Here is a 14,675-nt window from a genome sequence, read left to right on the forward strand (position 1 = left end):
CTAAACATCGACCCGAGAACTTGTAAGGTGAGTTAGTGTATTTATTGTATTTTAAAGACTTCGAGTTTTGATCCAATTCGAGTTTGAAAGACAGATAATTTGGGTCCAATTTCCAAGAATACTAAAAAAGTTAGCAATTATTCGATAGGCGCGCGTTGGCCAATAAACAACGATTGCTTAGCGCGAGTTAATCCCAATCAGCTGCGCACGCGCGATTGGTCGTAACACGTCACGTGATGCAGCCAAAACTTAGAATCGAAAAGTCAGCCGATTATGTCCCCAAGGCGGGGTTAGTGATGTTCTCGTTCGTACGTTTAGTTCTCTTCCCGAGTAAATTGTTAAATTGAATGAACAAAACTTTAATTTGTGAACAGACTAACATTATAAAGGCTGACAGAAACACTTTCACGTTAAAAGCTTTTGAAAAAAGGTGTTCCAAAATGAGCAGCCTTGTGTAAAAATATTTTAAGAGTAATAAACACAATAATCTCCATTCTCGAAGATCACAGATTTCCTCGAGCTTCGCTCTCGAAAAACTGTTCACTTCTGGGAACAGAAAATGTCCGCGGACAAATATCAGTGCATATTTTTGCGCAAAAAGATTTGACTCAACCCTCAATGATCCCCACGGCTTCATCTCGCGAAAGACTGGGGAATAAAACAACAGTGCGTGAAAGCCATTTAACTAACTCGACGTGATTTTAAAGTGTACTTGAATAACACTTTAATCCTAGCTAGTGTGGACCGACATTATAATCGTGACTATCAGTTTATTTAAACTTCTTCAATTTCCGCCATCAAAACTTATGTTATTTAATTTAGATTTTGCTTAGCGAACCGCCGATGTTCTCAATGGGGAGAAGAGAAAAAATCATTGAGGTGAGTGTAAACACATCTTGGGGACCGTTCATTTTTTATGGGGTAGGGGGGCTGGTGAGAGTTGATAGATAGTCACTGTTATATATAATGCCCCCCCCCCCCCCTTCTTCATCGAAAATTTTTATCTAGACCCGCCCTCGAAATCCAATTTTTTCTATAACCCCCCACAAAAAAACAACAACAACAATAGTGAAGTGAAATTATAATTTATCAAGCCTTATGACTAAGGAATATATCAGTTGTTCAGTCATAATAATAGACAAACTACATCCCCCAAAATAGCTGACACTGCCTCGACTGTTTATCTTGGATGCCGTTTGTTAGTATAGGTTGACTGCATTTGTAACCAATAAGCTGTTGGGTTGAGTTAAAAACAAAGTAGTGGGGTCCGGGGGCAAGCTTCCCCGGTAAATTTGAAATTTCAGAACCTTGGGAATGTTATTTTGGGCATTCTGGCAAAAAAATATAATTATCTTCAGTGACCCCCCCTTACAGACCATATTTTTTGCCTGACCCCCCCTTTGAAGTCATATTTTTGCATGCCCCCCCCCCCTCAAATTCCACCAGCTCCCCTCCCTCATAAAAAATGAACGGTCTCTTGGAAGAAAACTACTCAGCATATGGCTTCAGTAATTACATTAGGCTTGAGCTCGAAGCTTTCGGCTATTCTCGACTGATCTCTAGAATTTACAAGAACAATATGCATCGCAACACAAGATTCTTCGAGTAAGCTCCGCTCTCGAGGGCTTTGAACAAGCACCGCATTGTTTTCGAGGGATGCAGCGCTTAATTCAAGTGCGGCGCTTATTAGTATTTTTGCTAGTGTAGCGGTTTTTGAGAGCGGTGCTTAATTAGGGGAGACATACACTTTTTTGAGTACATAAGTATACGTTATATTAGTTGGTAGAATACAATCTCTGAAAAGTACATACATACATACTTTATTCGTCCCAAATGGGCTTTTCAGAATAAAGAGATACACAAGTAATTTAAAAATTAACCAACTATTAAAATGTAATTAAAACAAACAAACAAACAAAGGCGAAACAATAAGGTCTCTAAAAAATTTGAAATTAAGCTCCTCTTCAGGCAATGCGAGTCCAATGAGTTCCAGAGTTTAACTGCCCTGAAATAGAAAGTTCTTTGTCCTGTGGCAGTTTTATACAAAGGAATATTTAAAATTAAATTGAAAATTTAGAAATGAAATTTTATTTGTGTCAGCTGATGCACGTCACGGTTTTCTTTTTTCAGATCATGTTTGAAAACTACCAGTTCGAGGGTGTTTCCATTGCAGTTCAAGCTGTTTTATCTCTGTTTGCTCGAGGTCAGTTATCGGTATATCGAGGATCCTTATATCGGGGTTCCACTGTAGTTATTTTCCTCTTTGAAATTGAAACCTCTTTTTATGTTTGAAGATTTAGTTAAATGGCTTGCTTCTGATAAAAAACAAAAACAGCCAGAAACTGAGGCATCAGCAGATCAAAATTAACGCTTTATTCTTCATTTTTCACTTTTAATATTTTCATGGTTGCATGAGTGTCCGCTTTATACATTACTACTGTACGTAGTAACACTTGTGAAAAACTTTTATCTTTATAATTACTTCCGTCACTTTTAATACAATATATTATAACTATTCATAATAATCTTTAAAATCAAAAGTGTCGACGAGTCTACAGAAAAACAGAATTTCTTAAAGTAGTAGACCCCCTTCAACGGCAATTACGTAAATAAAGGTTGTATGCTTGTTTTTCAATTCACACTACTATTTGTATTGTCAGTGTTCCAGTTGTCGGTTTTTCACAGGATTGCTGACTGGTGTTGTAATAGACTGTGGTCATGGATCAACTCATTTCTCCCCCGTGTATGAAGGTTTTTTGCTTCCTGATTTTACGAGGAAACTGGACATTGGAGGTCGAGATATTACCAATTACCTAAAGGAGGTACTGCTGGCGCACAAAAAATAATTCTATTCGGCTCTCACAATAACACTGACTGCAATGTTATTTGCCGTTTTTTTTTAATTTTATTTTGAACACAGATATCGATATGCCAGGCAACGCTGCAAATTACTTAGATGTCAATCAAACGTTGCTAAGCATGTTTCAGCCAAAATTTGACCTTGGCCATGAAAACATTTTGCATGCCGACAGACTGCTCCGTGCAGAACAAGTACAGTCCCCGTCATAATTAGCTTAGAACATTTGAGGCCTGAGACCAGGATACCGACATCCTTATTTGCGACTCCCCCGTTCCCACTAAGTGTCAAATGAAACAATTTCTATTATCATTGGGTTTGTCAAAATTTTAATTCAAAAATTGAAGTTAGAGAGCAAAGACTGTAGGTACCAGGAGAGTTGCTATCAGCGTTTCATTCAGGTGACCAATGAATGCAACGAGGAAGTAAAATTGTGTTTTCTTGGCGGAATTTTTTCTGGTGTGTCGAGGTGTGAGCTTGACTTCTTTTAATACTTTGGCAAGAGAGTACATTGCTATTTACTTTTAACGTTATATATTACAGTTATTATTCATAAGGCATGTTTGACGATTGTTGCATAAACAGTGCTGCATGTATGTTATGAAATGTATAAGGTTTCTTAATAAATAAAATTGCTTAGAACTTTCGGTATTTTTGCTGAAATCGCAGGACAGAAAATATTCTACTATTCTGCTGTGTAACCTTTTTAAATGTTCAGTGTTTCGCTTGTGGTGTGATAAGGATCGAGAACACTGTTATTCTTTCGCATAAGAAAAGCAAATTTGGAAAGTTAAAATTCTCTGCCATTGCCCTTCTTTCCTCCTCTAGCAAGTGGTTTCGGAAATGACATAATCATAACGAAAACTTAGATAATAACTTTTTGTTTTTCTCTGACAGCTTCTTTTGCACAGAGGGCAAGTAGTCGATTTTGAAAAAGCGCGTTTGATTAAGGAGAAGCTTTGTTACGTAGGGTAAGTAAAAAATGGTCTTAAAATGACTTAAGGACGTTCGCGCAAAATTTACTACTCGATAGATTTCTTTAATTTTTTGCTGTGGACAGATCATGAGTTACTTGTGTTAAAAATGCAAAAAAAGTTGGGATCACCGATTTCGTTTCAGAGAGAAAGCGTGTGTAAAACTACCTTGATTTTGAAAAATTGGCGCACGTATTTCAGAATGATTTACAAGGTTTATGGTTTAAAATATCGAAGATGAGTAAACGGAGGCTAACGATCTTAGTCACATTTTGTAGAAGTGCGTCTGTTGCGTAAATAATTCCTAGTTTTGCCATCATTTTTGTAAAACTAAACCCTGAAAACGCACTTGAAACTGTCGTACGGCAAATAGGAAAGCTCAAAAAGCGGAATTCAAACCGTCAGTATGACAAAAAAATCAAATTTCCACTCGATAGATTTCTTTCATTTTCTCGCAAAACGTAGATATTTACTAACAAAAGTGATCCGTTAAGAAACAACTAGGGGTCACCGACCATTCAAGAGAACAAATTGCAAGCGAGGCAAGCGGAACGGCCACTCACCTTTTATGTTCTTAGAAATTCTACTCAGCGCGCGCGCTCAAAGTCTGGCGTGGCATGGCGTTGCGACATGAATTACGTGCGCAGTAGGGATGCGCATAAACAATAAGCGCGAACGTCCTTAAAGGTATAATCCAGACTGTTTGTAACAATGTTGCTTTGTATGTTTCTAAATTTAGTAGTTCATGTTTTGCATTATGTTCGTTTTGTGTCTTTAGGTACAACATTGAAGAAGAGAAAAAGTTGGCCTCGGAGACAACAGTTCTAATGGAAGAGTACATAGTAAGTAATACAGATTATCATTCGATACAATTTTTTCTTCCTTTTCATTGGCCGTGAGCCCACCAGGTGATCTACAAATAACCGCCTACAAATAATGGCCTGCTCGTGCACATCAGCGTCTGACAGTGATGTTGCTACAAATAATATTCTGCTCATGCGTAGTTGTGTCCACTGCCAAGAAAATTGGCAGCTCGTTTTCCAGAGATGAAGAAGAGCGGTTGGATTTGTCTACTAGGCCCGAAAAAAAAACTATAAAGAAGGCATAGGAATTTCCTCTTATTGTATTTCGGCAATAACTGATAGAAAGAGAATTGGATGAAGACCGGCTCGTTTTATCGAATGCGAAGGCACGCTCTCGTCTGCATTAATTCAGCAAGAAATAGTGCGGTTTCCACGCAGTTCCCGAAAGTACTTTTTGCGAAACAAATTCAGTGATCGAATGATAAAACAATTATTGAACTCGGTTATCGCAAAATATCGTGATTTGTCAGTATCTCGCAGATCAACTATTTGCCTCAGCCTTTGGCTTCGGCAAATAATTAATCTGCTCGCCACTAAAAAATCACGATATTTTGCTCAACCTCGTCCAATAACTGTTAATTGTTCGGTAACTTGTCCTGATTGCAGCTAACCTAATGGTGCGGCTTAAAAACGTTTACTGTAAAGTAATGCATGTAAAGCTTTTATCAGCAAACAGAGTCCGTCAAAATGACGTCAAAATTTGTTTTCATGACAACCTGAGAAAAGGTAAAAAAAATACCTAATTAAGGCTATCATCTTGGAAACTGCTTGGTGAAAGTTTTTGATACATTTTTGACAAATTGACACAAGCACTTTTTTTTCATATATTTTAAAAAAGCCCTGCCGTTAAATTTTATAGCCACCTTAGTTTATGTAAACATTACATAGCTCTGAATCCTTCCAACAGATTTTTTTTTTTCAAAATTCGCAAACAATTTTGTTATTCTGATTAGGCAAATATATATTTGAAAACCACACTGACATCAACACCATTAATCTTCGAAAAATAAACCGAGCACTTGGCCCATGGGACGATCATAAGTGCTGTTAATTGCACATTTTCGTCTCTGTTTCCTTCTACTCATAACGACAAAATGCAAATTTGGCAAAAGAAAAACAAGTCATGCTTACCTTTCTTGCTTCATCACGTGTAAATCGCACTGAGCCTGCGAGATCAGGCTTGTTTGCAATTAACGGGATGTTGTCACTCCCGAAAAATTCATAATTTCTTTCCTTTAAAAAACCTCACTCAAGTGAAAAACCAGCCCTCGGGCCGATGTGATTTATTCACCTCTTGCGATTCCCTTGGCTGTCGCCCCCCGGTATTTATCACATACCCGCGTTCAGGTAAACAACCCTTTCAAATTTCCTCAAAACTTTATTACCGTGTTTATTGTTTGGTGAAATTACTTTTAAAGTACCGGGTAAATTGATTTGTTGTATACCGATTCTTCGTTTTGTGGTGGATTTAGCTCCTCAGTAAATAGTCAGAAAAACATCACTGATCCTCACGTTATTATACTTTTGGTTTTCAATGAAATTACATCTGCAGTATGTTCTTAAAAATTGCCCTTTTGTTAGCTTCCAGATGGACAAGTCGTGAGGCTGGGTTGTGAGCGTTTTGGAGCGCCCGAAGCCCTGTTTCAGCCGAACCTTATTGAAATTGACAAAGTTGGTGTGGCAGAGATGCTCTTCAACACCGTGCAGGCAACGGATATCGATACAAGAGCAGAGTATTACAAGCATATTGTGCTGTGTGGTGGAAGCACATTGTTTCCTGGGTTTTCAAACAGGATAGAGAGGGAAATCAAGCAGCTATACTGTGAAAGAGTGTTAAATGGAGATACTTCCAAGCTATCAGTAAGGGGGACTATATTGTGTTTTTCATCAAAGCTACAAAAACTGTTTACAGCATTTAGCTAGTATGCAGCAGCCATATTGGTGTCTTTCTTTTCGGGGCACCAACATATTATACCATTTTATGCTGCTTACCATTTATTCTTTTAAATAGATATTTTTAATAGTTAATTCCCAACAGATAAGTTACTTTTTATACCATTGTATATCTTAAGTGTTTTAGTTGTATTATTATTTTGTAATTAGGAGGGCCATGGGGTTGTTAGCCCGTTTAAGCTATAAAAATAAGTGTCTCCCTGATTGTTTGCTTGCTTACTAATATGGCGGCCATAAAATTGGACACGAAAAAAGCTATCACTTCCAAATTTTTATCAGGTTTGTAAATTTAATAAGTGATAAAAAAACATTATTTTTAATCACAATTAAGAAAAGCTCATTCAGAGCATCATCAATTTAAAAATGCTTTGTTTCTTTTTGTTCTTTTTGTGGCATGAGATATGCCATGCGGAAAAGACCGCTGACGAATGCGACCGCGCGGACTGGAAGCATTATGTCGAGCGCGTGGAATTGTTTTTCGAGGTCAACAATGTGCTGGGAGGAAAAAAAGTACCGACGTTACTTACCTTAATGGCTTCTGTAAATATCTAATTGCCGTAACCGTTCATCATCAGGACGCCTAAAATGACGAAAATGCGTGCAATTTCGTTAAATTACCATTAATAAACAAAGCCTTACGCGCGCACATAATAGAAAAACCCTAAAAGGCTAGAGCGCGCTTACGCAGGATATTGGAAGAAGAGCAAAATCATGACGTGCTCTAGGGGGTGGTGAGTGCTTGTTCCTGTTAGGAAAATGTACTATTTGGATGTTTTAAAATTGCTGAAAATGCGTCTTAAACAACTGCCCATTTTGAAATTTCTCAATTTACAATGTTTATACATTTCAAAAGGCACTATGGCCGGTATAAATCTTCGGTATGAAATCATCATCATACTACAAAATAAATAAATGGCGTCAAATTTGACATACCCTTCTGTTTTAGCTTAACCCAGTGCCCCCCCCCCCCCCCCCCTTCACTAATTTTTAATTCAAGCGAGCTCCTTCCCGCCTCCAATAAAACAATACATACATCGATTGGTAAAATTTGCCGCCTTTGCAAAGTTACAAGAGACAACTCACAAACTTGGCCGCCTCTCATTCGCTCCCGCTACTACGTGTGCGTTACTAATTTGGAAGTGTTCTTTTCATCAGTACCGACATGTTTTCGCTACATGGCCGATATCAAAAGACGTAAAAAATTTGGGCCTATTGTAGTTTGTCCTTGCATTCGATGTATAAATATTGAACGTTCTCTATTTTCCTCCTTAGAAATTTATATTACGAATCGATGACTCAACCGATCTACGACACTCAGTTTTCTTTGGTGGCTCTGTGTGGGCAGATATCTTTAAAGATAAGGAAAAATATTGGATGACGAAACAGGAATACGAAGAGAAAGGAATTAATGTTCTAGAGAAGTTAGGAATCAAAGTAAGAGGAAAGGTAAGACAAAAATATTCTTTAGGCAATAAATAATGATTATGGCATGCATATATATATTAGCACCCATTGTAAGGTCTCCGCAAAACAGTCGTACGATGACTACAGATTAACCTCGCATATTGTTTTTCGTCTGGAAAACCCACACTAGAGACGCATTATATGTCTAAAACGTCTAGGTAAATACGAGACGCATATCATGATAAAACACGATTTTACGGAATTGTGTACAACCACAACGGCAATGAGAATGTTGCCGAAAAAATTATAGTTTCAATAAGCAGAAAAATGTGTGTCTTAAATCTTGGTACTGCCATTTCTTAGCCGTCCTCCACAAAGAACACTGTAAAATGACAAAAAATTGGCTAATTTCTAGAACGAAAAAAGGTGAACTTTTATGTGTTTGTTTGGAATTTACCGCTGCTTGCTTATTTTATTCAGTGATTCACTGGTGTTTTGACAAGAGGGCTTATGTGTCCAAATTTCCCTATTTCATTTTTAAGACCTTCGTTGTTACTTTTACGCAGTGCATTTCGTGGTAAAGAAATTGTCAACAAGAGCCTAAAGACATATGGAAACTACGAATAGTGGTCCAATTATGTTAAAAATCACCATGCAAGTGTACTGAAGCGATAAACAAGTGATATTATTGTGATGCCATCAGGAACTTTAGATCTCAACTTGAAAAAATCAGGTTGATTTTTTCAAGTTTTGTCCTTGTGGACTGGAGAAACACCTAAAAAAATTAATGGCTCCCTTCTTCCTTCAACAAAAATTTATTTTATATCTTCATCTTGATGTACTCGGTGCATTTCATGTACGAGAAGACCTATTCATCAATTTTAGTAATTTTTACCGAAAAGCATTAAATCCCCGTGACAGTGTCCTTTTAATGAACGTTTGGCGTTGTTACATTTCGGGTTTACTTAACATTCTGCGTCTGTAGTTTTTACATTTCGCGTTGTTACATTTTGTGTTAGTTGTTACATTTTTCGGCGTAACAGTTTTGTCCTTATGCGCCAGTTTATTTTCGTTTCTTTCTCTGAATCGGAGTTAAATTTTGGAAACTATACCATGACCTATTTTGGAACAATTGAACCAGAAATTGTTGTCGAATCATTAGACTTCTAATACCATTAAGAAGTAGTTCCTTTGTCATTGTAGAAAGAGTACTTTGACGAAACAGATAGTGGACATCTTGATTACGCGGATGGAAAGCCAACCACGAGGGAAAAGGTAGGATATTGCCTGGATGACAAGCTATGGGAGAAATATCATGACCAATAGGGGGCAATTGAACTTCTACTTATTAAGGTCGCGGGGGATACCAACAGCATGAATAAATTCATGAAGGGAAATTTTGCTTGACCTGCATCTTTTAAAACGCTTATTTCTCAGCTGTTATGGGTGCGATTAAACTCAAATTTTACAGAGAGGTAAAGAAATGATGAAATATTGTGAATATCATCTTTTATTTGGTAGATTGCATTTAACGGCGATGTTATAGCCTCGTTAGTGGCAAATTGGGAAAAACATGATTTTGTGGCAGAGTTTGTGGAACGAGTAGGAGACAGCACACTGTGATCTTGTCAAAAACTAATCAGTCAATACCTCTAGAGTGTCATAACAGAAGCGGATTTTTTAATTTTAAGTTTGCCGGCAAGTTATCGCGGTTTAAGTGCGCAAATTTGAATTTAATGTCTTCTACCTCTTTTTAAAAGCGCTCTTTTAAAATTCCGCTTCTGTTATGACACACTACAGTATTCATAGTTTACCTATCTGCAGTGGCAAGTCATGAAGTTTTGTATCCGTGCTGTTTTCTCTGCCACAGAATTGTCGGAAAATCCAAACTTTGAGATTTCCGAAGGTGTCCCGACCTAAATACGATCATTTTGCCAAGGAGAGATGTAATTATGGTAATTATATTCCACGCTTTTATGGTGAGAACAATGCCTTTTTAAAAAGGACACGATTGTTTATGCCGAATATTTTTTGTGATTACTCTGAGTTGCAGAAATATTCAAATTTAAATGAAAATAAGCTCAAAGACTTCCTACAATCTATATGAACGTATATCGCTAAGTGTTGTTTTATATTGGTTAAAATATCAAAGAAACAGGGATTTTTTAGAAATCAATCGCACGCGCCCATATTTTTGTCCAGTCACAGGCAGCCCAAGCTAATGATAAGAGCCACAGTAATCCAAGACTCAATTTATAAGGATTTGTATGGAAACGAAACAATTTTCTTTTACGATATAGAAATTCGAACGTTTTATGAATAAAATTGACTTACGCTGTTGCTGTGTCGTGTTCTTTCTTGTTTGCCAGCTCCTCTAGCCAATTTGAAGCGATTTGTAAAATAATGGTTTTTCAATGTTTTTTGTTCATCTCTAAACCCCCCTTGCCCCCAAGCAATGTTGACAAACAAATAGGTCCTATTAATGTTAATACACAATACGTCCTTCTAATTGCAGCAACGATTTTTCGCGCAACAATGTTGGCAACGCGTTATGAGTTTTGACTTCGGTTCGAAAACTCGCAACGTGTTGCCGAGTCAAAGGTTGCGCGAAAAATCGTCCCCCAGTCTCATGTTACACGGTGTTCCATTTTCCGCGCATTAAATCGTTGTTGTCCTGTGTAAAACCGCCTTAATGTCCGCTGTCCAAAGTAGTGAATAATGCTCGAAATTCTTGAGGCAGAATTTATCCAAGCCTATTGTAATTTATATTCTAGACGAGAGAAACTGAGTTGTAAGAATTTTCAACTTGCAGGTTTTATGTGAGGATGAATACGGATCGAGTACAAGAAAACGGCTGTTTAGTGACTTGAGAAGACTAATTCCCGTGCTACCTGACGTTTTGATCGAAAGTCTCGTTTCCGGTAATGCTCCAGTTTTGTAGGGAATGCGTTTGTTCAAATATAAAATTGATAAAGCTGTTGTTTCCCCGAAAACGCATTTTTCTTTTGAACGAGAAAATATCACGTGCATGACGCTTCAAAACTGTATAGAACTCACTAGGGCAACAAAACGCACTAACCACTTAGGGCAACAACTGCTTGAACCTTGGACTTGCATGTGATCAGGAAGTGCGACGTGAAATCGTGGCAAAAAAAGGAATAAACGCAAAGCGGCTCGAAGTTGTGCAGAAAAGCTTAGTTCTAATTTATTGTTTTGCACGTATTTGGAAGTCAACTGTTAAAACACGTAATTACTTGTACACTACCTAACGAAGGATATCAATGCAAAATTCGAAGGCTTGAAGAGTCGCATAGTAAATGAATTCATGTCGTCTTCAGTTTTTTTTTTAAGCCGCAGGAAAGTTGAGTGCCAAACAATAAAGACAATGGAATGTTGGGGATTTAAAAAGTCCTTTACACATGATATGAACATCAGGCAGTCAGGAAAAATCGAAATCGTATTTTTACCGAGCTTTAGCCGTGCAAAAACGTCAAATTCACTTCCGGGTTGGTCGAAGATCGCGCACAGTGAGGTTCTGGGGCTAGTGGAGCCATGACTTCAAAACAGAATGCTACTTGCGTAGTTTCCCGTCTTCCTCTGTTGTGTTGTTGTTTTGTTAGAGTCAAAATTAAAACGAAAATATGTGGAGTAACAATCTTCCATTTACTACAATCCCGTTCTGTTTGTTTGGTTCTTGAGTACGTTCTCGTTTGAAAGTCACGCCTCCACTAGCCGCCGGACCCCACTTCGCGCGGTATTTGACAACTTTTGGCCCTACCGGACGTGAAATTTGACTCTTTTGAACGAATAATAAGTAGTGGAGATAAAACCCCAGGGGGGGTACTCCGGATTGTAAATGACGGGGATGATCGAATGGAGGCAAAACTCAGGACCTAAAAAAATCCCTAAGTCTTCCGACATTACCCAAAAAAATCCCTGGACCAAAAATAACCCTGAAAAAAATCCCTTGTCAAATTACCCCTAAATTGCCAGGAGGGGCAAAAACGCTCGAGTTTGATTATTGATCATACTATAAATACGCCAAGGCACTTTAGTTCGTTCTTAATACCTAAAAAAATCCCCTATTTGAATCAAGTCACCCAAAAAAAATACTTGCCAAATTTTCCAACCCAAAAAAATCCCGGAATCGAAAATTTCAAACCCAAAAAAATCCTTCGATCATCCCCGTCATTTACAAGCCGGAGTACCCCCCTGGGGATAAAACGTTTACGAATTTTTTTAGATGTGGTTTCGATCGAGCAAATAATCTGTAAAATGCAGTTTAAGATTAAATCCAATAAAAGGCCAAACAGTATCTTCTTGTTATTCACACAGCTGCAGCATCCGCAGAACCACGGCCAAGTTGTGGCTATCAGGAAACATGCCACAGATTCGTGTCATCTCTTGACCTTGCGGGTATAATTAACAATCATTGATATGAAGCATGTTTAGCAAAATATCGTGATTTGTCAGTGGTGAGCAGGTCAATTAGCCGAAGCTTAAGCCGAAAGATTAGCACTACTTGCTAGAGGCCTAACAAGTCTCATGTAAAACCAAGGGTAAATAAAGTTTTCAAGTTCTTCTTTCCAAAGCTGAGGCAAACAATCGATCTGCGAGTCACTGACAAATCAAGTTATTTTGCAATAACCGAGTTCAGTAATGGCCCATTTTACAGTTCCTTGCTTAGTGATCAGGCCTTTGACCAGAAGCGAGGTAAGGTTTGTGAACCTTGTTTCTTTTCAAATGTAAATTGTACTGTTTTCTTGCTACCTTTTTGCTAATCTGTATCATCACAAGGTCAACCGAAACCCCGCTTTCATACAGCGCCCTGGTTACATTTCACAGAACTGTAAAATGGTTCATTGTTTTATCATTCTGTGGTTTATTTTGGTGTAGTAGAAATTTTAAATCGCTCACCGACCCCTTACCAACAACACCTGGAAAACTAACTGCCATTTTCACAGCCCCCTGATCTGTTTTACTCTTATAAGAACTAGAACGTCCACTTTCTTTTGTGCACTTCTCAACCGATTTATGGTTTGAAATACGCCCCCTCCCTATTAAGCCCCCATTAAAGGTCTTAATAAAACTTATACGATTACAGAAAAATGTGCATGAGTAAAAGGAGAAGAAAATACTGATTTAATAATAACAATAATAATAATAATAATAATAATAATAATAATAACAATCTTTTATTAGGAAGCTCCATCACTTAAAGTGGTTTACATGGAGGTCCTAACACTAGATAACACTAGATATATATTATATAATGATACAAATAAAGTTTTGATCGCTACTCTATAATTGCAAAACAGCTTTAAATGGCTGATACTTGAATCAGTGGCGAGGTACACCAGTACCAGTCAATAGGGATACTCCTCCGCTCTTTTGTAATTGAGCAAGAAAGAGCCAGATTACAGCGCTAAAAAAAGTAGAACACTGCTGCTTGAAGAGACAGGAAAAAGCGAATGTGTCAACGGATGAGATAATCAGTAAAGACGTGTGCTGAGGAGATCCTTTAAAACAATGACATCCTGTGCACCTTTTTTCTACCGCTGTCATTTTTTTAAGCGATGACGTCAGGAAATTGCTTATTGTCATCGCACGATGGGCTCTTTTACTCTGTTAGGACGATCGAACAGAAATCAAGTTTAACTTAACAAGAAATCGCCGCTTAGAATACAAAAGCAAAATACTCCCGTGCAGTCAGAATGGAACACTACAATGTATAAACGAAAGAGACTAATTTTATAATGTGGTATATATTAGATTTAGTAGACAGAAATTTCTAATTCTTATAATACCGGGCCGCTGTAAACAAGCAGAAACAAGAGAACGTTTGACCTTTCTCGCAGCTTAAAAGCTAACTCCCGCGTATCGCGCGTATGTCGTTTATCGGATGTCACACACTATAATATAACGCAATCTACTGTGTCTACGAAGAAAATGTATTGTTAACTTTGTATCCTTGGCCTGTGAATTACTAACTACTGTATTTATTTGAATTCCATCAGATCCTAGCTATGCTATTTAGTCAATCACCAACATTGCTTCTTAGATTTAAAAAAAGAACACCGCAATTGGATAACAGTTTTTATCACGCACAAGGCTTCAGCCACTTTTATTTACGTTGAGTTTTTGACAAATTTCCTCAAAATTATGTTAGACCCTTTGTGAAACGTCATCGCTTCTGCATGCACTGCATGCCGTTTATTGTTATATGCTGTTAAGCACTTATTAAATTTCTTTTAGGTGTTTTCTTTGACGCAAACTACGACATGTGCTACTGTAATGAGTGTCACGCAGCTCGAGGCGATAAGCTCTACTACACTCGCGGGAAACCTGCAAAGGTCTATGGGATTCCAATAGGATGGTGTCGATTTGGGCTCAAGTAAATAAATTGAAATTTGTTCACAGTTAACATGTTGTCTAACAGTTGAGAACAAAGTATCAGAGTACCAGAACTTCACTACACTTTTTTGGTGTTTTCCTATTTCTTTCCTTTTTTGTTTCAAAACAGTCAATATTTATTCAATAATTTGATAACATTTGTTAAAAGAACGGCCTTTAATATGATACCTTTTTTGCAAGTTGCTACGCTTTTTGTACTTTTATTGAAAC

The 14,675-nt window shown here is 37.6% G+C and overlaps 1 protein-coding gene across 1 annotated transcript in view; it reads left to right on the forward strand.

The window, feature by feature from the left end:
• The first annotated feature begins 6 nt into the window (after positions 1-6).
• The window catches only part of LOC144651479 (uncharacterized), a 111,557-nt gene continuing 96,888 nt past the window's right edge, over positions 7-14,675 (forward strand). Inside the window, exons 1-12 of the mRNA XM_078511421.1 lie at positions 7-27; positions 823-879; positions 2,131-2,203; positions 2,686-2,822; positions 3,755-3,828; positions 4,610-4,673; positions 6,276-6,554; positions 7,920-8,093; positions 9,255-9,326; positions 10,864-10,972; positions 12,387-12,467; positions 14,307-14,445. Coding sequence (XP_078367547.1) covers positions 844-879; positions 2,131-2,203; positions 2,686-2,822; positions 3,755-3,828; positions 4,610-4,673; positions 6,276-6,554; positions 7,920-8,093; positions 9,255-9,326; positions 10,864-10,972; positions 12,387-12,467; positions 14,307-14,445 — 1,238 coding nt within the window. The 5' untranslated portion in view covers positions 7-27; positions 823-843. The remainder of the gene's footprint in view (positions 28-822; positions 880-2,130; positions 2,204-2,685; positions 2,823-3,754; positions 3,829-4,609; positions 4,674-6,275; positions 6,555-7,919; positions 8,094-9,254; positions 9,327-10,863; positions 10,973-12,386; positions 12,468-14,306; positions 14,446-14,675) is intronic.

This window comes from Oculina patagonica, chromosome 4 (assembly GCF_052425735.1).
Source record: "Oculina patagonica isolate OP01 chromosome 4, crgOcupat, whole genome shotgun sequence".
Taxonomy (NCBI): domain Eukaryota; kingdom Metazoa; phylum Cnidaria; class Anthozoa; order Scleractinia; family Oculinidae; genus Oculina; species Oculina patagonica.